Source organism: Anolis sagrei, chromosome 3, assembly GCF_037176765.1.
Source record: "Anolis sagrei isolate rAnoSag1 chromosome 3, rAnoSag1.mat, whole genome shotgun sequence".
Lineage (NCBI taxonomy): Eukaryota > Metazoa > Chordata > Lepidosauria > Squamata > Dactyloidae > Anolis > Anolis sagrei.
In genome coordinates this window covers 184728572-184753589 of record NC_090023.1, presented here as the reverse complement: position 1 = coordinate 184753589, position 25018 = coordinate 184728572, and the positions used below count along the sequence as shown (strand labels likewise).

Below are 25018 nucleotides of genomic sequence, written 5' to 3'. Positions count from 1 at the left end.
GGATTTGTAACCTTTTTGGAAAACCGCTGATTAAAGGAAAGGCATTACCTTGTTAGAAGTCACAACTTTTTGTGATGTTTACCAGCATTCAAGCAAGGCAACTAGGTCCCTCAGCTGTAACACTGATGTACCTAGGTATGATTTTGAACTGCCAGGGACACAATGCACAAAAACATATATATTCAGCAGAATTTCAGAAATGTTTTTTGAAGTTGCCCAACCTCTACCTTCCCTTAAAATCTATTTACCTTTAAATCATGCTCCCAAGAGACAAAATTAACAGTCTCTGTTAAAAGTAACAGAGTTGGTTTACTCACAAAACTTCATGTGTACAGCATACAGGCACAGTTCTTATGAATCCAGTTACAATAGGATTTTAAGTAATTTCACTGTGTAGGTAACACAGGCCATCTTCCTTAGATTCAATAGTCTATAGTCCAATGGAGTCTTTAAGCATACATCTTGCTGAAGTCTAAACTGTACTCTCTAGGCTTGGTTGATAAAAAAAAAAAGTTCAAAACTCGTTTTGGATGTAGGGGGCACTAGTGTCACGGTAGTCCACGCTCTGGTTACATCCCGTTTAGACTACTGCAACGCTCTCTACGTGGGGTTGCCCTTGAAGACGGCCCGGAAACTTCAACTGGTCCAACGTGCGGCAGCCATGTTACTAACAGGAGCGGGACGCAGGGAGCATACAACGCCCTTGTTGTACCAGCTCCACTGGCTGCCGATTTGCTACCGGGCTCAATTCAAGGTGCTGGCGTTGGCCTATAAAGCCCTAAACGGTTCCGGCCCAAGATACCTATCTGACCGCATCTCGACCTACGAGCCCACCAGGACTTTGAGATCGTCCGGGGAGGCCCTGCTCTCGATCCCGCCTGCCTCACAGGCACGCCTGGCGGGGACGAGAGACAGGGCCTTCTCGGTGGTGGCTCCTTGGCCGTGGAACACCCTTCCCGTGGACATCAGACTGGCTCCTTCCCTGATGATATTCCGCAGGAAATTAAAGACTTGGCTGTTCAAGAAGGCGTTCGAACAAGAAGTGCAATAATTGGTAATGACGACAGGAATGGAACAACGGAAAATGATACTGGATTGTGGTTTAAACGATAAGACGACGTGGAATGGTTTTTTGTATTATTGATGTTGTTGATGTTTTTGATGATGATTTTTTGGTTAATGCTAGATTGATATTTTAGATTGAACCTTGTTCTTTCTATGTTGTACACCGCTGTGAGTCGCCCCCGGGCTGAGCGGTATATAAGCAAAGTAAATAAATAAATAAATAAATAAATAAATAAATAGTGGTTCAATTCAGAAATGAATTCCAATTTTTTCTGAAAAAAAATTCGGAACTTTCCGAAATGTCCTAAATTTCCGAATCGCTTCATTAATGGCAGATGTGACAACAACATCTAAACTACCTGCATTTCTTAAGCAAATATGTTTTATTCTAAGGCTGAATACTAAGAAATCCTGGGATTTACAGTTTGGTGAGGCGCCCTCACTCTTTGGCAGAGAAGGCTAAAGAGTTTATAAAGCTAGAACTTCCAGGATCCCATCACATTGAGCCATGACGGTTAGTGTCAATGCATTAATTCTGAAGTGCAGATGTAACCTAAGTATTATAACTCACAGTAAGTGACATTGGTGGCTTCAGCTGTAACACAATGACATGAAAGAGCCTTTTTTTTTACAGTCTCAAAGGAATGCTCTTTCTCATTATGTTCCAAGCCTAAAATCTGTCTGAAGTAGTCAATCAGTGTGATTTCCCATCTGCTGTTTATACCAGCAGCATTTTGCATTTCCAGCATTGGCCAAGATGCATTATTTGAATTACAAATGTCTCTATTTTGTTTTCTGTTCCATTTTATGAATGATCATACACTCATATAAATTGGAGGAAGGGGCACAGCATTCAGGCTTGGAATTGAGTGCCATTTCACTGTCTTTTTCCAACCAGAACTAAAGAGTTAGCTTCTTTTCAGTAGATATTACTGAGCCTGGTCTAATTTAAAACAAAGCCATCCGACTATATTTCTCTCTCAGCTTCAATCAAACTGACCTGCTTCCTTTCCCCGCTTCCATTCCTGGCTGAAAGAAGATATAAGAAACTTCTTTCAGTCCATGCTCTCAGTCCATGCAAGATGCTTCTGTTATTTTTAGCTTTATCACTTCTCTGATTTGACTTCATGGATCTTTTGCCTTTCTTTTGCTTTAGTCTCTCTTTCTCTGATACTTAGCCCAGCTTTTCTTGGACAGCATTGAATTTAAACTGTTTCTTCTGACTGTTGTGCTATAGAAATCCACATATTTCATGACACTTATAAATATGGTGTGCTATCTAGTCAGTGGGACCAAATGAACGCCCTATCTACACTGTCATATAATGTAGCGAATGAAGTGCCCGGCATGTGATCCAATACAACAGCCAGCAGAGTGATCTTGTCTGCTGTGGACTCATCTTGTTGTGTTTCTAATAATAATAATAATAATAATAATAATAATAATTTATTTCCAGCATTTCTATCCCGTTCTTCTTAACCCCCGAACAGGGACTCAGGGCGGCTTACACTTGGGAACCATTCGATGCTGCAACATCTAACAATGCAATAATATAACAGCAATTTAAAACAATAAATAGAACATTAATTAAACAATAAAAATAGTATTGTCAGCCATATCACCATGTTTATTACCTGCCTCTCTTTGTGGTTCAAAGCAGGGTACAACATGGTTGAAATAGCGAGATAAATCAAAACACTATTAAAATACATATAACCAATATACACAGATAAAATACAGATTAAAACTCACCCTGTAGGTTAAAATTTACATGTTAAAATTGACTGGGTCGGTCTGCCGGAAGAGATAGGCCTTCTGATGTGTTTTATATTCTGACAACTGATTTATCTGTTGGAGCTCTTCCAACAGGTCATTGCACAGTCATGGGGCAGCTGATGAAAAGGTCCTCTGAGTGATGGATGCCAGTCAGGTTCTGGTTGTTTGGAGTAAGCATCTCCCTGAGGACATAAGTGTTTGGGACGGATTGTATGGGAGAAGGCGATCCTGTAGGTAACCTGGACCCAAACCATGTAGGGCTTTAAAGGTCAAAATCAACACTTTGTACTTTGCCTGGAAACTAATTGGCAACCAGTGGAGTGACTGTAGTATAGGTGTAACATCCTCACTCCTGGATGTTCCTGTAACTAATCTAGCTGCTGTCATTTGAACTAATTGGAGTTTCTGAACTTGATACAAAGATAGCCCAATGTAAAGCACATTGCAGAAGTCTAACCTTTAGGTTACCACTACCATCTTTAGGACATCCAAATCTAGGAAGGGGCGCAGCTGGCATATCACCCAAAGCTGATAGTTAGCACTCCTGACTGTTGCATTTACCTGGGCTGACATTTGGAGAGACAGACCCAGGAGCATTCCCAAGCTGTGAACACAGTCTTTCGGGGGGGGGGGGGGGGTGTAACCCCATCCAGAACTGGTTGACACACCTCCACCCCCACGATAGGGCCTTTGATGACAAGCATTTCTATATTTTCTGGATTCAGTTTCAATTTGTTTCCCTTATCCTGCGCATTACTTCCTCCAGGCATTCATCCAGAGGAGAGATGCCATCTTTAGCTAAATTTGGCTAGCGTTGCAATATGTTTAGTGCACCAAGAAATTGTTGCCAACTTACTGTCAATGAATATACTCCAATTCACTTTTATTTTGCAGGGGTTCTTTTTCTCCAAGAGTTACTGTTGTGAGGTTCGAGGTAGAATGGCTTTCTGGATACTCCCACAAAAAAGGGTTCCTAGCATGGCTCCTGTTATCCTTAATACTATTGCCCCCCTGGCAGCACAGCAGATTAAACTGCTGGGCTGCTGAATGTGCTGACCAAAAGGTTGGCGGATTGAATCCAGGGAGCGAGCAAGGTGATCTCCTGCTGTTTGTTAGGCCCAACTTCTGCCAACCTAGCAGTTCGAAAACATGCAAATGTGAGTAGATCAATATATACCGCCTTATCTGGAAGGTAATGGTGCTCCATGCAGTCATGCCAGCCACATGACCTTGGAGGTGTCTGCGGACAACAGCGGCTCTTCGGCTTAGAAATGGAGATGAGCACCACCATCCCAGAGCCAGACACTACTAGACTTTTACCTTTACTTACTACTGGCTATCACTGATATAAATTGTAATTTGACACCACTCTGTGGGCTATAAGTTGTCCATCCCTAACACAGAAATATTGTGCAGGTTTGGAGCTCCTCTGGATGGTATGGGAATGCAGTTCCCATCATCCTTCGCTACTGATAGAGGTACAGGGTGGGCCAAAAGCAACCAAGCAGTCCTATATATAGTGTATATGATGCTATTGTATTGGAAGTCATTTATGAGATTGATTTTATCCCACATAATGTAAATTTATTTTTTGTATAGGCAATCCCCAAGTTATGAACAAGAGGTTTTTTAAGTTTGCTCTTAAGTTAAATTTGTATGCAAGTCAGAACAGGTACATTTATTAAGTGTAGTACTAACCAAATAGATAGATAGATAGATAGATAGATAGATAGAGTTATAGATAGATAGACAGACAGACAGACAGACATTAGATAGAATAAAGGAAGAGTTAAGGCCTCTGTGGTGTTTACTTTGCTTTCTGTGCTCCTTTTCAGAAGATATTATCTCACTTTCTGTCCCTATGATAATTGGATTTTGAAAAAAAAAGTTTGTTGTGGAATTAAGGATTGGTGAGAAAGCTTCAGAAGAAACGTTTTCCCACGATTAATCTTTCAGGAGTGATATTTTCCCTTTCTAGGGGCAGATTGTCTCACCCATGTTCTTAACAAGGAGTTGTTTGTAAGTTGGATGTTTGTAACTTGGGGACTGTCTGTACACAGTATATGATGCTATGGTATTGTACATTAAAAACAACAAAAATAGGGGAGTTATTATATATATTGAAATCTTCTTATTTATTATTTATTTACTTACTGCATTTGTATACTGCCTTTCTCAGCCTGAGGCGACTCAAGGCGGTTCAGTCGGCAGCAATTCGATTCCATAACAAATCAGGGTACAATTAAAAACAATTATAAAAACAGTTATAAAAACAGTTCAACATTAAAAATATAAAAAACAATAATATCTAAAAACAATTCCTCAACGTCTCCTTACTGAAATTGTGATCCAATTGATCTTTTGTACCCTTTTCTCCACCCTCTATTTTGGGCTTGGGGATTCTTAATAAGGAACAGTCAATCTTTACTGAACAGAGAGCCAGATAAGTAGGAACAAGAAAGAGAGCTCCACATAAAAACTATATTGCTATGCCCTGAAGGATATTAGGGAAGGATATTAGAGGCAAAGATGAAGTATTTTGGCCACATCATGAGAAGACAAGAAAGCTTAGAGAAGACAATTATGCTGTGGAAAATGGAAGGAAAAAGGAAGAGGGGTCAACCAAGGGGAAGATGGATAGGTGGTATCCTTGAAGTGACTGGCTTGACTAAAGGAGCTGGGGGTGGTGACAGCCGACAGGGAGCTCTGGCGTGGGCTGGTCCATGAGGTCACAAAAAATCGGAAGCGACTGAACGAATGAACAACAACAATGCCCTGAAGGAAAAGGCGAGATAAGGAGGCAACTGAGGCCCTCAAGGGCGCCTCTTTCCCCTCAACTTCTCTGTTCAGAAGTAACTTAATGGTAGCTTCTCTTTCCTTCTGGTTAAACACAGCTGGCCATCATGGATTTAGGTATTTTGGGTTTGGGCATAGTCAAGTAATATTAAATAGAGGGCCTCATAACAAGGGTTGAGAGAGATCACCCCTTCTCATAAAAGGATAAAGGACCATCAACGTTTCTTGAACAAAGGACCAAATAACAATGGGTGCGAAAAGATAGCTTAGAAAAAAATGTCTTGCCATGTCTTGAAGGCAAAGGTGGGAATTAAAAGTACGAAGCGTTGTGGACTGAGGACCTAATCACATGCAAGCTTCCCAATCCACTTCAAAAATGGATCCGTCTTGAGGTTGCCAGCAGGACTACAGATGTTTCTGGAGTCATGTAACGATTGACTTCTTCACATGCAGCAAAACCAGTGTTTCTATACATTTAAGAAATTGGTACCCATGGAACCCTTCACATGCTGCATGCTCGTACTGTGGGTTTCGGGTATTTTGCTGTTTCTAAAGTATGTTTTCCCCCCACCAATGGTTCCTAAGTTGATTGCCAATCGACTTCCTTTTTAATTCCCCGCGTAGAGATGGGTAGAAATGTCAAATTTATCATGCAATGGGAATTCCCCATTGCCCGCTTGTAAACATAGCAATGATGTCATTCTGGAGGGAGGAGCCGAGGTGGGCAATATAGATTCTTTTCTTCTGCCATAATGTTTTTGGGGCTGAGAAGGAAGAAACAGTAATTTATATCTTTTTGTTATCAGTGTTAATTAAATAGAGTTGCCATTTGAATTGAGAGGTATCTGTACTTATAAAGAGAAATTATAATATAGAATAATATAGAAGAAATCCTGTTGACACTGTTCCATTATCCCAGTGGAGGCCACAAGGTGGCACAATAGAGAGAAGGATAGTCCAATACGGTGTTTCCTCGCTACTTTGTGGTTCGCTTTTTGCAGCCTGTTTTTTGGGTTTTTGCCTCCTGGCAACGATGGAGTGTGGAAAGGGGTTTCACCCTTCCCCAATCATAAAAAAGGGAGAAAGGAGCTACAAAGCAGAATGTAAATCACGGCCTTATAGCCCTTTCCTTATAGCTAGCAAAAAAATAAAATAAAAGGTGTGTGGTGCCTTTAAATCTCTCCTCGCTTCTGCCTCACCCTCAAAATGCGATATTATATATATGTATATATATATATATATATATAGTCTCTACTTGGTGGATTTTCACTTTTCGTGGGTGGCCCTGGAATGTAACACCCGCGATAAGTGAGGGAACACTGTATATGCGGGGAGGGGAGTTGAAGGAGGAAAACCATTTCCTCCGTTTTTGCCAGTTATTCCGCCTTCCCCCTTCCCATAGTATAAACAAGGCTTGTTTCCATGACAGAGACATGGGAATAACAGAAAAATGGGGAAATTGTTTTACTTCTTCAGCCTACTCTTCACCTCCATAAAATGGACTATCCTTCTCTATCTAGCACCCCCTAGTGGCCTCCACCTGGATAACATAACAGTACTATCCTATTGAATGATCTCACATTAAAAAATACTTCCATGAGAACAAACACAGGATTTTTTCAAGTAATAGCACATGGGACCTCTCAATTCGCTTGGAAGCAGGGAAAGATGGCTACTTAAAGGTGTGCTGGTGGCTACTTGAAGATGTAATGACAGCTGCCATGGGATGTCTCAACTGTATTTTATACAGACCAATGGAGTAGGTGATGTTAAAACAGCAAGAGATACATGTTTGATGAGGGAGACAGTTATTATCCCGGAAAAGCACCAAAAGCAATGCAAAAGAAGGTGGTCCCCTTCCCCGATCCCCAAGCTCCCACTTTCCTCCTCATAACTAAGGGCCTCATCTCTAAGGCTTCTGGATAAGGGATATTCAAACTTTATTGAAGTCCAGATACGGAGGGACAAGGAAGAGAGCTCCACTTAAAAACTACATTGCCATGCCCTGAAGGGAAAGGTGAAAAGAAAGATGAGAAAGGGGCAACTGAGGCCAGCGAGGGGCACCACTTTCTCCACAACTTCTCTCCTCAGGAGTGAGGAAAAGTCGCATCTCTGGAAGTGCTTGATAAGGGACAGTAAACTTTTAATAAACAGAGGGTAGATAAGGAGGGGCAAGAAAGAGCTATATTGCTAAACCCTGAAGGGAAAGGCAAGAAGAAGGCTACTGAGGCCAGCGAGGGGTACCACTTTCCCTTCAACTTCTCTCCTCAGAAGTGAGGAAAAGCTGCTTCCCTGAGGCTTTATTGAACAGAAAATCAAGAAAGAGAGGGAGGGAGGGAAAGAGAGGGGGAGAGGGGGGAAGGGGGAGAGGGAGCAAGGGAGGAAGAGAGTAGGAGAGAGAGGGCGAGGGAGATAAGGGGTGAGGGAGAAAGGGAGGGGAAATAAGTGAGAGAGAGGGGGAGAGAGGGCGGGAAAGGGAGCGAGAGGGAGGGGGAAAGAGAAGGAGAGAGAGACGAAAGGAGAGGGGGAGGGAGGGATCAAGGGAGGAGGAGGGACAGAGGGAGAGAGGGAGCAAGAAAGGGAGAGAGAGGGAGTGAAGAGAGGGAGAGAGGGAGGGGGAATGGGAAAGGGAGGGAGAGGAGGGGAAGAAAGGTGGAGGGAGAGAGAAAGAGAAAGAAAAGGGGAGAGAGTGTGAGAAAGAGGGAGCGAGAGGGAGGGGGAAAGAGAAGGAGAGAGAGACGAAAGGAGAGGGGGAGGGAGGGATCAAGGGAGGAGGAGGGACAGAGGGAGAGAGGGAGCAAGAAAGGGAGAGAGAGGGAGTGAAGAGAGGGAGGGAGGGGGAATGGGAAAGGGAGGGAGAGGAGGGGAAGAAAGGTGGAGGGAGAGAGAAAGGGAAAGAAAAGGGGAGAGAGTGTGAGAAAGAGGGAGCAAGAGGGAGGGGGAAAGAGAAGGAGAGAGAGACAAAAGGAGAGGGGGAGGGAGGGATCAAGGGAGGAGGAGGGACAGAGGGAGAGAGGGAGCAAGAAAGGGAGAGAGAGGGAGTGAAGAGAGGGAGGGAGGGGGAATGGGAAAGGGAGGGAGAGGAGGGGAAGAAAGGTGGAGGGAGAGAGAAAGGGAAAGAAAAGGGGAGAGAGTGTGAGAAAGAGGGAGCGAGAGGGAGGGGGAAAGAGGAGGAGAGAGACGGAAGGAGGGGGAGGGGGAGGGAGCAAGGGAGGAGGAAGGACAGAGGGAGAGAGGGAGTGAAAAAGGGTGAGGGAGGGAGAGGGAGTGAGGAGAGGGAGAGGGAAAGAGAGAGGGAGGGGGAGAGAGGGGGAATGGGAAAGGGAGGGAGGGGAAGAAAGGTGGAGGGAAAAAGAAAAGGAGGGGGTATGAGGAAGAGAAAAGGGGAGAGAGGGCGACAAAGGGAGCGAGAGGGAGGGGGAAAGAGAAGGAGAGAGAGACAGAAGGAGAGGGGGAGGGAGGCAGCAAGGGAGGAGGAGGGACAGAGGGAGAGAGGGAGCGAGAAAGGGTGAGGAGAGGGGGAGAGAGGAGTGAGGAGAGGGGGAGGGAAAGAGAGAGAGGGGGAGAGAGGATAAATGGGAAAGGGAGGGAGGAGAGGGGGAGAAAGGTAGAGGGAGAGATAAAGGGAGGGAGAGAGAGGGTGAGAAAGAGGGAGCGAGAGGGAGGGGAAAGAGACAGAAGGAGAGGGGAGAGAGAGGGCGAGAAAGAGAGAGGGAGCAATAGGGAGGGTGAAGGAGAAGGGGAGATGGAGAGGAGGAAGGAGCAAGGGGGGATGGACAGAGTGGGAGAGAGTGGGCAAGGAGAGAAAGGGTTAGGGAGAGAGGAGGGATGGGAAAGGGAGGGAGAGAAGGGAAGGGGAGAAAGGTGGAGGGAGACAGAAAGAGGAGGAATAAGGGAGAGAGAAGGGGAGAGAGGGCGAGAAAGAGGGAGCAAGAGGGAGGGGGAAGAGAGGGAGAGAGACAGAGGGAGAGGGGAGAAAGAGGGTTAGAAAGAGAGAGGGAGCGAGAGGGAGGGTGAAAGGGAGGTAGAGACAGAGGGAGAGAGAGCAAGGGGAGGGACAGAATGGGAGAGAGCGGGGGGGGGGAGAGAGGGGCAGAGGAGGAATGGGAAAGGGAGGGACAGAGGGGATGGGGAGAGAGGTGGAGGGAGAGAAAGGGAGGGGGACCGAGGAAGAGAGATGAGGGAGAGTGGAAAGAAAGAAAGAGCAAGAGGGAGGGGAAAGACGGAGAGAGAGGGCGAGAAAGAGAGAGGGAGCAAGCGGGAGAGACGAAGGGAGAGAGAAGCACTCCCTCGCCATGCCCTAAAGGTAAAGGCGGGCAGAAAGAGGCGTCGTCGCCGCGACTGTGCGCCCTTTTCTCCCTCAGCTCCACCTTTTCCCCTCAGAAGTGAGTAACGACCGCGTCTCTTTCGGTTCGGGGAAAGAGACAGCCGACAGCCAGCCTTTATTGAGCAGAGAGTCAAGAGAGAGGGGTCCTCCTCATAAAAAGGAGGGCAAAGAAAGAAGAGGAAAAGGCGGCACCGACTGCCAGAGAGAGAGAGAGAGAGTCCCAACTTCTTTGCGAGAGGCGCTTCTCCAGGCTTCTCCCTCTTTCCTCAGCTTCGACATAAAGCCATTCAAAACTTTTAATTCCTCTCCATCCGAGGCAGGAGGAGGCGTCGTCGTCGTGGCGGAGGCGGGAGTCTCGGCCAGCGAGGGGCGCCTCTGCCTTTCCTCTCCGCGGCTCAGAAGCGACTGAGCGGCCGCCTTTTCTGTCTCTCTCTCTCTCCTCTCGGGTCTGCCATGTCCGTCGGTGTCTGGTGGGGGCGAGCGGGCTGAGTCTGGCACGGCCCCCTCGGAGGCGGGCTTCCACCTTCCTCCTCGGCGGAGCATGCCCTCGAAGTGGCGGGAAGGAGGGCTCGGGCTGCTGCTTGGACGGCGAAGACAGCCTTTGCTGCTTGTTTGTCGGGCGGGAGGCCGGAGCGCTGGGAGGCACCGTCGCGGGGAGAGGAGGGCATGCGGGGGGCGGGCGGGCGGCCCTCCTCCTCCTCTTCCTCCTCTTCCTCGCCCTCCTTTCCCCCTTCTTCCTCCTTCTGGGCTCGGGCACCATGATCGCGGGCTCCCTCCACCCGCCTCGCTTAGGGATCAGCGGGAAGCTCTTGCAAGGGGTCACTGCCCGAGGCGAGGCCGAAGGAGGCGATGCCAGCGGGGTCGGGAGTAGTAGCAGCGGGAGTAGTAGCAGCGGCAGCGGGAGCACCACCCGGAGCAGCTTCGACGCCGCCGTCACCTCCGCCGGCGGGAGCAACGAGACGCAGTGCGGGGAGCAGATCCTGGGCTACGGCGACGCCGAGAAAGTGCTGATCGGGGCCGTGCTCTCGCTGCTGACCCTGCTGACCATCGCGGGCAACTGCCTGGTGGTCATCTCGGTCTGCTTCGTCAAGAAGCTGCGGCAGCCCTCCAACTACCTCATCGTCTCGCTGGCCCTGGCCGACCTCTCCGTGGCCGTGGCCGTCATGCCCTTCGTCAGCGTCACCGACCTCATCGGCGGAGAGTGGATCTTCGGGGCCGTCTTCTGCAACGTCTTCATCGCCATGGACGTGATGTGCTGCACCGCCTCCATCATGACCCTCTGCGTGATCAGCATCGACAGGTGGGTCAGTCTTAACCCTAACTCTCGCCAGCCCAGATTACCTGCATTCAACTGGGTTCGAGGGGTCTACAGCAAGACTGGGGAAACTTGGCCCCGCCATCCAGGGGTTTGGACTCCAACTCCCACAAGTCCTTATTAATAAATAATTTTTATTAAATTTTTTGGAGAAAAGAAAGAAAATAAAAAATATTAAAAATATAAAAGGGGGTAGGAAAGTTTAACGGGTAGGAAAGAGGAAGAGGCTAGCTATGGTAGGAAAGGTACGGAAATTTCCCTACTTATTTATTTATTTCGTATCAAAATCTATCTATATATATAAAAATGCTCTGTGCGTAATGAGTACCTTAAAAACAAAAGAACCAATGAACGAAATCACACCAAATTTGGCAACAAAATGTCTCACAACACAAGGAGTGACCATCACTCAAAACATTATGATTTTGTCATTTGGGAGTTGTAGTTTCTGGGATTTATAGTTCACCTACAGTTAAAGAGTATTCTGAACTCCATCAACGATGGAATTGAACCAAACTTGGCACATAGAACTCCCATGATCAACAGAAAATACTGGAAGGGTTTGGTGGGCATTGACCTTGAGTTTGGGAGTTGTAGTTCACCTACATCCAGAGACCACTGTGGACTCAAACAATGATGGATCTGGATCAAACTTGGCACGAATATTCCATATGCCCAAATAGGAACACAGATGGAATTTGGGGGAAATAGACCTTGACATTTGGGAGTTGTCATTACTAGGATTTATACTTCACCTACAATCAGAGTGTTCTGAACCCCACCAATGACAGTATTGGGCCAAACTTCCCACACAGAATCCCCATGACCAACAGAAAATACTCAAGGCCATCCAGTCCAACTCCCTTCTTCACCAGGGCAAGAAAACGTAATCAAAGCCCTCCTGACAAAGAGCCATCCAGCCATAGATAGAGATAGATATGATTCTCACACACAGATATAGTATCATAGATTTGAAAGGGACCCCTGAAGAAGGACAATTATATGTTGCATGTTCCAGAGTAGGCAAACCAGACAATCTCCACATCAACACTGACAAAGAAACAGCAGCAAATACTGTTTACCCACAAACATAAAGAAATTACATATATCAGAAACCAACACATTTTCATTACTTTATTTTCCAGATCAACAGACTGGGCCACAGCAACGCGTGGCAGGGGAGAGCTAGTATATATATACTTACGTACTTAGGTGATCCCTCGTTGGCCAAGTGCGATAGTCTTCCAGGATCAGTGTACTGGTGGGTCCGTAGGTGATTGTAGAGCCCTATTCTTGATCTACATCTCCCGCAGTGAGGACATTGGTTTCCAGATGGACTAGAGCAACTGCTTTGGGAGACGGTGGTCAGGCATCCAGACAACGGATCTGATGGCGGAGGACCATCACTTCAATGCTGGTGGTCTTTGCTTCTTCCAGCATGCTGACATTTGTCCATCTGTCTTCCCAAGAGATTTGAAGGATTTTTCAGAGGCAATGCTGATAAAATTGTTGCAGGAGTTGCATGTGACGTCTGGAGATGGTCCACGTCTCACAGGTGTATAGAAGGGATACGCCACCACGTCTTATGGGGGTATAGTAGGGTTGGAAGGACAATAGCTTTATAAACAAGCCCCTTGGTCTCCCTACGGATTTCCCGGTCCTCAAACACTCTCTACTTCATTCGGAAAAATGCTGCACTCGCAGAACTCAGGCGGTGTTGTATTTCAGTGTCAATGTTGACTTTGATGGAGAGGTGGCTGCCAAGGTGGCGGAAATGGTCAACATTTTCTAATGTTACACCATTAAGCTGTACATATTTCTGGCATTGGAGAGGGATTGAAAGCTGATTACCTGCTTTCAACTGGGTTAGAGGGGTCTACCGCAGGCCTGGGGAAACTTTGCCCCTCCAGGGGTTTTGGACTCCAACTCCCACAATTCCTAGCAGCCTACAGTCTCAGGCCTCTTCCTTTTTCTGAGGAAGGGCCTGAGGCTGTAGGCTGTTAGGAATTGTTGGAGTTGGAGTCCAAAACCCCTGGAGAGCTGAAGTTTTCCCTGGCCCGATATACTCCGATTCAGTTTTATTTTGCAGGGGTTTTTTTTTGTTTTGTTTTTGTTCTTTATTCAGGAGTTACTGTTGGGAGGTTTGAGATAGGAAGCCTTTCTGGATACTCCCACAAAGAGGATTCCTCACGCACACTCCAAGAGTAAGTGAAGAACTCAGGGCCCTTCCACACAGCCAGAATATCAAGGCAGAAAACCCCACAATATCTGCTTTGAACTGGGCTATCTGTGTCCACACTGCCTTATATTCCAGTTCAAAGCAGAAAATGTGGGTTTTTGTTCAGCTATGTGGAAGGGGCCAGAGTCCTCTCTGAATGGTGTCGAAGCATAGCTCCCATTATCCTTCAGTACTACTGGCTGTCACTAATAATAAGTTGCAATCCAATGCCATTCAACAGACTATAAGTTCTTCATCCCTACTACAGAAATATTGTGCAGCTTTGAGGCTCCTCTGGATAGTATTGGGATGCAGCTTCCATCATTCTTCACTACTGATAGAGATACCAAAAATCACTAAGCAGTCCTGTATAGAGTGTATATCATGTTACACCTCTATTCTGTCTACAGGAAAGGTGATTCCACCTGAACATTAGGAAGAACTTCCTAACTGTGAGAGCTGTTCAGCAGTGGAAATCTCTGCCTCTGAGTGTGGTGGAAACTCCTTCTTTGGAGGCTTTTAAACAGAGGCTGGATGTCCATCTGTCGGGGGTGCTTTGGATGTGATTTTCCTGCTTCTTGGCAGGGCATTGGACTGAATGGCCCATGAGGTCTCTACCAACTCTATGGTTCTATGATTCTATGGTATTGGACGTCATTTATGAGATTTGATTTCATCCCATGTAATGTAAATATATTTCCAGTATAGGCAGTCCCCAAGTTATGAACAAGAGATTCTGTAGGTTTGTTCTTAAGTTGAGTTTGTTTGTAAGTCAGAACATGTACATTTATTTATTTATCGTGTCAGAAGTGAACTGAGTGTACAATTCATTACAACTGAAACTAAGGAAGTTGGATTATTGTAACTTGGGGAATGCCTGTACACAATATATGATGCTATGGTATTGTATATTAAAAACAAAAAAGGGGGCGTTATTAGGTCCTTCCTTAGGTGATCCCTTGTTGTCCGAATAAGATAGTCTTTCAGGATCAGTGTCCTGGCGGTGGGTCCATAGGTGGCTGTGGAGCCCTGTTGTTTACCTGCAGTGAGGGCATTGGTTTCCAGGTGGAAGGTGGTCCCAGTTGGGGTTGGCTTGATGCTCCTTCCTCTTGCCACATTTCTCTCTTTCGCCCTCCATTCATGCCTCTTCAAATTCTACAGCACTGCTGGTCACAGCTGACCTCCAGCTGAAGTGCTCAAGGGCCAGGGCTTCCCAGTTCTCGGTGTCTATGCCAGAGTTTTTATGGTTGGCTTTGAGCCCATCTTTAAATCTCTTTTCCTGCCCACAAACAGTCTGTTTTCCATTCTTGAGTTTGGAGTAGAGCAACTGCTTTGGGAGACGGTGGTTGGGCATCCGGACAACGTGGCCGGTCCAGCAGAGTTGATGGTGGAGGACCATCACTTCAATGCTGGTGGTCTCTGCTTCTTCCAGCAAGTGGACATTTGTCTGCTTGTCTTCCCAGGAGATTTGCAGGATTTTTCAGAGGCAACACTGATTGAGTTGCATGTGATGTCTGTAGATAGTCCACGTCTCTCAAGCTTTTAGGAATTGTGGGAGTTGAAGTCCAGAATCCCTATAGGACTGAAGTTTGCCTATGTCTGGTCTACATTGCCAGATGCTCTGGGATCAGTGTAGATCCAGCCCTCGCTTTCCCAAAGGGTGAAGTGGAAGGGTGCCTTCACATCTGCGGTATAGCATCATAGAGTTGGAAGAGGCCACAAAGGGCCAGACAGCCCAACCCCACTCTGCCGTGCAGGAAAAGCACTCAGTCAAAGCACACCCTCCCACTGATGGATGATCAACCAGCCTCTGTTTCACAACATCTAGAGAAGGATACTCGGTCTCTAAGGCCCCTTCCTCACTGAGTTTATAGCTCAGGATCTAATGCCAGATTCTCTTTTTATCTCAGATTATCTGGCAGTGGAGACTCACATAATCTAGTTTAAAACAGACAATCTGGGATCAGATCCTGGGATACAGGGCAGCATGGAAGGGGATTAAGGCAGCACTTCCAAAGAGATCTTCTGCATCATGCATGTTGCCTACACAAAAGAGCTAGACCCCAGAAGGGTTTCCTCAGGGACAGCTCCCTCCAACAAGTGTGTGTAGCGGCGAGGAGAAAACTTGCTTTGTCCAAAGGGCACTCTGAAAAGTTGCATTTACTTGTGCAGCATCCTGTGCATCTAAACCTAAAGAGCTTCACATATCAACACCTAAAGAGCTTCGCTTGGAAGGGGTTCCCTCACACCCCGCTCCCTAAGAGAATGTGGATGCACGAGAGAGAAACCTCGTTTTCGGGCTGTATGGCTGTGTTCTGGCAGCACTTTCTCCCGATGTTTCGCCTGTATCTATGGGTGGCATCTTCAGAGGAAACCTTGTTTCTCCCAAAGCAGGCCTGTAACTGGGGGGGAAGGGGGGGAAAAGGTTCAACCCCCACCCACCTCCAAAATGTTTCAGGTTAAAAAAAAAGTGGTTCAATGTGTTGTCGAAGGCTTTCATGGCCAGAATCACTGGGTTGCTGTGACTTTTTCAGGCTGTATGGCCATGTTCCAGAGGCATTCCCTCCTGACGCTTTGCCCACATCTATGGCAGGCATCCTCAGAGGTTGTGAAGTCTGTTGGAAACTAGGCAAGTGGGGTTCATATATCTGTGGAATGACCAGGGTGGGAGAAAAAGCTCTTGTCTGCAAAGGTAAAATAAAATCAATTCCAACATTCACACTTGCCTCAAGCAGACAAGAGTTCATGAATAAACCATGAATAAAGCTGAAACATTTTGGGGGGGGGGGGAGTGTGAACCCTTAAACACCCCTCCCCCCAGCTATAGGCCTGCCTTAAAGTATGAGTTAGAAGATTGAGATAACACATGTGACATCATGTGTGATTACACGAAAGAGTGCAAGCCCACTTTTGTTGCTCAGCTATCAGTAGAGGTATGATCAGTTGGGACATCAGCCCTTAAACCAGTGGCTCTCAACCTGTGGGTCCCCTGATGTTTTTGGCCTTCAACTCCCAGAAGTCCTAACAGCTGGTAAACTGGCTGGCATTTCTGGGAGTTTTGGCCGAAACACCTGGGGGCCCACAGGTTGAGAACCACTGCATCACTAAAGAGTCAAGGAAAGAATCAAGAGGAAAGTTGAGAAGGAGAACTTAGTTTGGGATACAGACCACTTGGGGATGACAGTTAATTAAAACTCAGGCAAGTGTTCCTGTTTAGGGTTCCTTGTGTAGATTAATTGCCCCACTTCCCCATCATTGATCATAATATTGTGGGGGTTTGGTGTTAATAATGACAATCCTGTGAAGCCAGCATGGCCCAGTGGTTCAAGCATTGGACCATGACTCTGGAAAGCAGGGTTCAAATACCTGCTTCTACTGCCTGACTCTGAGCAAGTCACATAATATCAAGTCCCAGAAAATCTTGTGATAGGCTCACCAAAATTCAGAAACACTTCCAACGCCAAAAAAAAACAAACAAACCTTTGATTGGGACAAATTCTTTAATAGGGACAAATCAGAAACAAATTGAAAGCACACAACAACAATAAAATGACTACCTTAGCAATACTTTTCACTCGCTCCCCTGTAGGATAGCTATCCTGGTCTGTTAGTGATTGTAAGGGAGCTGTGGTCGTGCAATGGGTTAAACCCTTGTGTCAGCTGAACTGCCAACTCAAAGGTCTGCGGTTCGAATCCACGAGATGGGGTGAACCCCTGTCTGTCAACCCCGGCTTCCCATGGAGGGACATGAGAGAAGCCCCCCACAAGATGGTAACACATCCAGGCATCCCATGGGCAACATCCTTGCAGACAGCTGATTCTCTCACACCAAAAGTGACTTACAGTTTCTCAAGTCATTTCTGACATGATAAAAAAGTGATCATGAGGGACTCAAGATGAATTCACTCAAGATCCTTGTATTCCAGTGTAAGTTGTGACCAAAATCTGCTTTGAAAATATTTTATTGAAGTGAACAATCCATTTCTATTACAGATTCAACAGAGTAGTACTTTTTATTGCCACTTAGGTTTATTGCTTGACATAATAATCTTCACAATGGAGAAATAGAAGGGACAGAAAGGATTCTGGGCTAATGAATTATAAATAAAAATATATGATTCTATAGGTGCCGAACCAGATAGTTGAGGTATTTTGTGTGTGTCTAGAAGTGGTAAGTCTTTATCATTTTATGTCATGCATTTGTCCCGCCCACTGTATTTGATTTTCCATTATGTTATTTCGTACTGTTCATTTTACTGGACTGGTTTATTTATTTGATTGTGATGTTATTTTGTTGTTTATATTTTATGTTGTTGTAATGTATCACCGGGCTTGGCCTCATTTAAGCTGCTCCGAGTCCCCTTTAGGGAGATGATGGTGGTGGTGGTGGTGGTGGGGGGGGGGGGGTTATAAATAGATTTATTATTATTATTGTTACTGTTATTATTATTATTATTGCTTGGATCTTATTTGGTATCCTGAAATATTTTACCTTTGCAGATTCTACTTTGAGAGCAAAGTGAAGTTTATTTCTTACTTTTCCATTTGTGCTTCCTAATATCAAATTTTGCTAATTAATTAAAATACCAAAATTTTGAGAAGTGGGAGGGAAGCTAGAGTAGAACCTAGCCATACACTTGGAAGTTTGAATGGAGTGTTTGACGGAAGCAGAGAAGTCAGTTTTCAAACCATTCCAGCAGAGGTCTCTTTTGTGTTGTTCATTTTTTGCCTGGAAAGAATAGGTTCTGCATGAAGGTTAGGCAAAAAGGGAAAGGTGGGGGTTGCGGTTTGGGGGTGGGAGAGGGGTTTAACTGAGATGCAGCTGGATATGTGTCATCTTACTTCTATGAAACTCTGCCTAGCAAGCAAGATTTCTTTATAACAATGTGCTAAATAAGGTATATCTTCCGGTGTTGTTGTGACTGTCAGCTTGATTCTGGGTAGAGTTAGACGCCTCTATTAAATTTGACAGGATTCAGTTCTGGATAGGATTTCAGTATAGCATTACTTTTGTCCTTCAACATTTTCATACGTATAGAAAAAAAATACTATAATTGTTGACAGGAGAGCTATTCCCAATAATGAGCAGAATTTAAATTGGAGGAGGGGAGATATGTAAATGGTGTATTTTAATATTTTGATAAATGTTTTTAATGTTTATGTATGTGTATGTGAATTTGTGTCCCAGCATTGAATGTTTGCCATGTATATGCTGTGCTCCGTCCTGGGTCCCCTTTGGGGTGAGAAGTGTGGAATATAAATGTTTTAAATAAATAATAAATAATAAATACTGCCAGATGTGATTGAAATGCACCTCCCACTATCTTCACAATTGGCCACGTCACTCTCAACACCCTGTTATTGGAAGCTGATGACTGTCATGTCCATAGAGTAGTTAACCCACTCAGGATTTTAGTCTGAGCTTCAAAAGAGCTTTCCAAAGTGCTGGATCTTGCTCCTCAGTAAGTTCAGTACCATGGACAGTAGTCTTAAGTACCATGGCCTGCTGCCATGGAAGCAATGAGCTATCAACCCATCCTTGATTCAGACCTTTGGCATGCACACCTGGTGATAATATGAAGGAAAGAAGAACACTGTGCAATTATCATTTTGAAGAATACTTCAAAGCACAATCTGTAGTCTATTTTTTGCTATTTACTATTTATGAATTGCAGTTTGTTATCCATAAATCTCAAAATTCAGGATCCTTTGTGGACGATCTACATTTTGACAGTGAGAAAAGGAAAAGGGATGAAGATGAAGGATCAAACAGACTAGAAGAGGGAACTTTTGTATTGAAAAGATTCTGTTCCCTCTTTCTTTTCAGTAATAGTGGTCTCATCTGAATTGAATTTTAACAGAAGCTATATTAATGTCGATGAAAGAAGACTCTAAATTTGCCTTAGAGCACAATTCAGAGTGCTGGTTTTGACCTATAAAACCCTATACGGCGCCGGCCCAGTGTACCTGTCCGAACGTATCTCCTTCTATGTCCCACCGCGGAGTTTAAGATCTTCTGGGGAGGCCCTGCTCTCGGCCCTGCCTTTATCACAAGTGAAGCTGGTAGGGACGAGGGACAGGGCCTTCTCAGTGGTGGCCCCTCGCTTGTGGAATTCACTCCCCGGGGAAATCAGGTCGTCAACATCTCTCCTCTCCTTCAGAAGGAAGCTGAAGACATGTATAGGGGACCAGGCATTTGGGTAATCTGGCAGACTAACAAGGTAATGATGACTAGAGTTGGAAAGGATTATGGTAATGCTAAATGGATTGACGGATTTTAGAATTCGATAAACGTGGGCTGTAGATCGGTTTTTTAGTTGATATTGTATTAATTGTATGTTTTAACTAATTTGTTTATTGTTATTGCATTTTATTGTAATTGTTGGGATCGAATTGTGCCAGATGTAAGCCTCCCTGAGTCCCCCCAGGGGGTGAGAAGGGCGGGGTAGAAATAAATAAATAAATAAATAATGGGTGGCTGACTGATGTCAGTAAGGTTATTTATTTATTTTTTATAAAACATTTATATTCCGCCTTTCTCACCCCGCAGGGGACAACATATATATGGCAAACATTTAATGCCAGGACATAAAACCATAAATATATACAAACATTAAAATCACTTATATTCACATTAAAAGTTGCTTAAAAACCATCTCAGGACACCGTTTTGCCTCATTGCACTGCCCCAAAGGCTTGGTCCCACAGCCAGGTCTTCACCATCCTTCTGAAGGACAGCAGGGAGAGGGCTGATCTAATATTGCCAGGAAGGGAGTTCCATAACTGGAGGGCAATCACTGAGAAGGCCCTGCTCCTTGTTCCTGCCAAATGCACCTGTGATGGTGGCGGGACCGAGAGCAGGGCCTCCCCAGACGATCTTAGTTTCCGCAGTGGTTCATAAAGGGAGATGCGTTCAGACAGGTAGACTGGGCCGAGGCCGTTCGGGGCTTTATAGGCCAAAGCCAGAACTTTGAATTGTGCCCGGTATCAAACAGGCAGCCAGTGGAGCTGACGTAACATGGGAGTTGTGTGCTCCCTGTATGCCACCCCAGTTATTAACCTGGCTGCCTCACGTTCCTCCCACTTTGAGAGACGTTTCATGTATTACTGTTTAGAGATGCATCAACACTAGAGAATTAATGCAGTTTGTCACCACTTTCACTGCCATGCCTCGATGTTATAGAATCATGGGAATTGTAGTATTACATTGTCCTCAGCCTTCTCTGCCAAAGGGTGCTGCCGCCTCATCAATCTGCAGTTGCCAGATTTCCAGAACATTGAGCCATAGCATCTACACTGTGCTAATTCTATGCACCCTGGAACAGAACAGAAAAGGATTATTTTATCTAACCCCGTCCCCCTCATTTCCCCTGAGCAAGGTATATTATTGTCTCCAAAGTCACCTGAGTTATTTTGGCAAAGGAATAAGAAGCATTGCACAGCTGGATTTCCTCTTTCCTTAGAAGCAAACATTCTAAATTAAAGAACTAGCCATCCATTGTACTCCAGGTCTTCTGCCTTACTCTGCCTAGGGACCTGGCAGTCTTATTTTGCTGATCCTCTTGAAGCCAGATGACGCTTTGGGGTTGGGAATTCCATTGGTCTCCTCTTGATATACTAGATGAGCAGAGAACCTCTCTCATCTCCCTGTTGTTTCCAGTTACTGACCACAGAGAACAAAAGAGGCTCAACTGAGAACTGCTTGTGTTGTGCTCAGCTGTTATCTCCAATAAGTGATCACAAAGAACAGCAGCTTTCCACCATCCTGTGTGATTCTCGTCTATACTGTTGGTAAGCTTAGCAAGTGTCTGGCAGAATCTCCACATATCAGAGCAAGAGAACAAGAAACCATGTGTACTAGGAGATTTGTGGGAAAGGGACTGGACTCTCTAGAAACCTTGAAGGTCTAAATCAGTGGTTCTCAACCTGTGGGTCCCCAGGTGTTTTGATCTACAACTCCCAGAAATCCCAGCCAGTTTACCAGCTGTTAGGATTTCTGGGTGTTGAAGACCAAAACATCTTAAGAACCCCTGTAGGACAAACTACACCAGGAACTAGAAGGTCTCCTTCCTGGTTTAATGTCAACATCAGAACTACCTGTATTTGTGCATTAGTAGCTATAACTTCATTGTTTCACATTGAAGATGAATCTGTAGCTGGCGTGGGTATGTTTTTCCTCCACTATGGACATCTCAGTGTTTCTGACTCTATCAATTGGTGTAGAATTTGCATGACCCCACTCTCTTTCCTACTCTTCTCTATGGCACACAGTAAACAGAGAGAAACTGATTGGCAACTGAACATACTGGATTGGTTTGGGGAACTGACTCAGCATGATGGGAGTTGTAGTTCTCTCTGCACAGACAATAGACCTGGACCACATCTGGCACACAGAACCCACATGACCAACAAAAAATACTGGAGAGACTTGGGGGGGGGGGGGGTGTTGACCTTGATGTATAGGAGTTGTAGATACTGGGAGATATAGTTCACCTGAAATCAAAGATATTCTGAACCTCACCAGCGATGGACCTGGAACTTATTTGTCACACAGATCCCGCGTGACCAACAAAAAATCCAAGAGGTCGTTCGGGGGATATATAGGAGTTGTAGTTCACCTACATCCAGAGTGTACTGTGAATCGAATCTGGACCAAATTTCACGCACAGACCCAACATGGCCAAGTTTGAATTTTTGGGAATTGCAGTTCACCCACACCCTTTCCCAATGGGAGCAATAATAAAAAACAAAATCAAAAACTGACTTTTTTCTAATAAATAATGTTACAAATTACCAAACTGATATTACCTAACATTTAAAAACAAACAGTGCCTTTTTTGAAAGAACCTGGGCATTGCCGGATACCCAAGCTAGTTCTTAATAAAAACAAATGTGATGACTTCTGTTTTATTAGATATTCAGATATATGAGTAATGGTATGCTATATATAAGAAATAACTTCTTGACAGAGCTGTCCAGTAGTGGAAAGGCCTGCACATTTTGGATAGGAATGCTTGTTTTTTGATTTCTTGTATTAGCAGAGGATTAATCTTGAGGGCACCTTCCATGGTTCTCAGTCCCTGTCTCCAGTAACCATGTTGTTCATTTTTTCTCCCCTTTCCCACAGAAATCTTTAATCTTTTGAGAATTTTCTCAGTCTTTCCCTTCCCTTAGACTTAATGTATTTTTGAGACATTTTTTTGTACACGGTCTCTTCTTTGTTTCATATTCTGCCTTAACATGGCAGACAGAATGGTGACAACTACATTTTTTTGTAATTTTTAGCACAGATTTAGCCTCTTCCATTCAAATCTAGGAAACTCGGGTGTCATTAACCACATACAGCTTCTGGTTCTTTTTTTTAGTGTCTTCTTATTGTTAGAGGATATCACTGATGTGCTTTGTATTTTCTGTGTTGCAGACATCTGTGTAGCACTGATGCTATTGTGGTTAAGAAACACCACAATTTGTGAGAAGACTAAACTTTCTCCTACTCAGAAGTTTATTTTTCAATAAAAGTAATGTGCCCATCCTGGATAGAAACCATATTTTGAACATTGCTGATGTTATCTGTTGTCAGAAGCTGTCACATCACTGTTAGTTTGCTTATTTTTCACCTGGTTTCAAAATCGCAGGTAGGTAGGCAAGCTTGACATCCAAAACTTCATGAGGGCAGGCTTGTTTTCTTGACCTGCGGGATTTTCTTATATTCTTACTGGAATATAGAAATGTCAAGACAGGCTTTTGTCTTCTCCTCATTTGAGATCTTGTGGGGTGGAGATGTTCCCCAATTTGCTTGCCACATGGGAGTATAATGTGCATTCTTGGCCACATATTCAGATAACTTGGAATAAAGAGGTGAGCTTTGTAATAGAAGTGGGTGTTTTTACTCTATTTGTTAAAGCAGTTTAAGTGCACTTTAACTGGTTTGAATCCAACCTAGGATTGGTAATTTGGAGAGATACCTCAGACTTATCTGAAAGCACAAAGTATCTGCACACAATAACATCCTGCGGAAACTTACTGGCAGTACATGGGGTGCAGACCCAAAATCAGTAAGAACATTAGCCCTAGCCTTGTCTTACCCAATTGCCGAGTATGCCTGCCCTGTTTGGCACAAGTCTGCCCATGCAAAGCAGGTGAATATAGCATTGAATGAAACATGCAGAATAATCACAGGATGTCTTAAACCTACACCTGTTGATAAACTCTACAAGCTAGCTGGCATTGCCCCCCTGATGTGCGACAGGAAGTTGCTGCTAAATGTGAGAGAAATAAGGTTGAACACTGTGAAAGCCACCCACTACATGGCTACCAGCCTCCTCCCCGTAGATTAAAATCAAGGAAAAGCTTTATGAGAACTCCCACTCCTCTTGGCGTCCCCCCAGCAACAGCAAGGGTATCCCTCTGGGCAGCTAGACCAGGAAATCCCAGCTGGATGCCCCCCCCCCCATGAGGGTCTTCCTCCAGGGGCAAACCAAGAATGGACAGCTTGGAAGTCCCTGAACAGATTCAGAAGTGGAGTGGGCAGATCAAAAGACAACCTGGCAAAATGGCACTAGCTAAAAGAATCCCACAATCAACTCCGCATCTGTATGCTTGTCCACTATGCCCTGCCTCATGTACAGAGCAAGAATTGTTGGAGGCTAAAGACCATGCCATTGCTGTTGCCCGTTTTGGTCAAAGTGAGGGAAAGGAGCCCCAGGTTATAGTTTTAATTTTTCAAGGTCTTTAATCTTCTCTGTGAAAAAGCGTTAGTATTGCAGCAAACTAAAATCCCAGGAGTCCATAGGATTGAGCTATGGTAGTTAAAGTGGTGTCAAGCTGCATTAATTCTACACAATCTGTAACCACAGTTAAAGTGATATTAAATTGCCATAGCAGTAAACTGCAGATATACTTTAGGAATTTTAGCATTTGGTACCTCTCAAAATATATGCTAAAGATTTATAGTAGTTTTGTCTTATTTTTTAGTATAATTACGTGGCTGACTGCATGATACAAGCTCTGATAAAATCTGGTACTTTAAATTAATACAGCTTCATTGCAGACCTGTAAACTCGCATTCCTGAGGTGACCTTGAGTAAGTCATATATTCTCAGCCCTTTAAATTGGAAATTACTCAAGGCAAACAACAAGGAACATGGAAAATATCAAAGTTCTAGGGATGAATACTTTTCAGTATCTCGCTTTTTGTAATGCTAGAAATTTGTTAATTGAAGGATAATCTCATTGGAAGTCAGAATTATTCCTTGGAGGCAGTGCTGTCACTTCAGTCACCCATAGCCATACCCCTTAGGAAGAAATGGGACCTGTCAATAGATTTCTGTGTGATTGACAGTAGACTTGACAGAAATTCTACTTCCAGTAGTGTGACAAGGACATAAACACATGCACATACTTATAATGCAGCGAAAATGAAAGCTGCAGGCACAATCCAATTTTGGAACTGAAAATGAGTTCTTGGGCTCACAAAATCCCAGTTCTAAGTGTACATTATTTTCATCTGCCTCTGATACAT

The 25018-nt window shown here is 44.7% G+C and overlaps 1 protein-coding gene across 2 annotated transcripts in view; it reads left to right on the top strand.

The window, feature by feature from the left end:
- The first annotated feature begins 9808 nt into the window (after positions 1-9808).
- The window catches only part of HTR7 (5-hydroxytryptamine receptor 7), a 69325-nt gene continuing 54115 nt past the window's right edge, over positions 9809-25018 (top strand). The window contains exon 1 of one of the 2 annotated variants that reach the window (XM_067465726.1): positions 9809-11264. In XM_067465726.1, coding sequence (XP_067321827.1) covers positions 10723-11264 — 542 coding nt within the window. In that variant the 5' untranslated portion in view covers positions 9809-10722. The remainder of the gene's footprint in view (positions 11265-25018) is intronic. The other variant, XM_060767046.2, reaches the window with a different exon arrangement.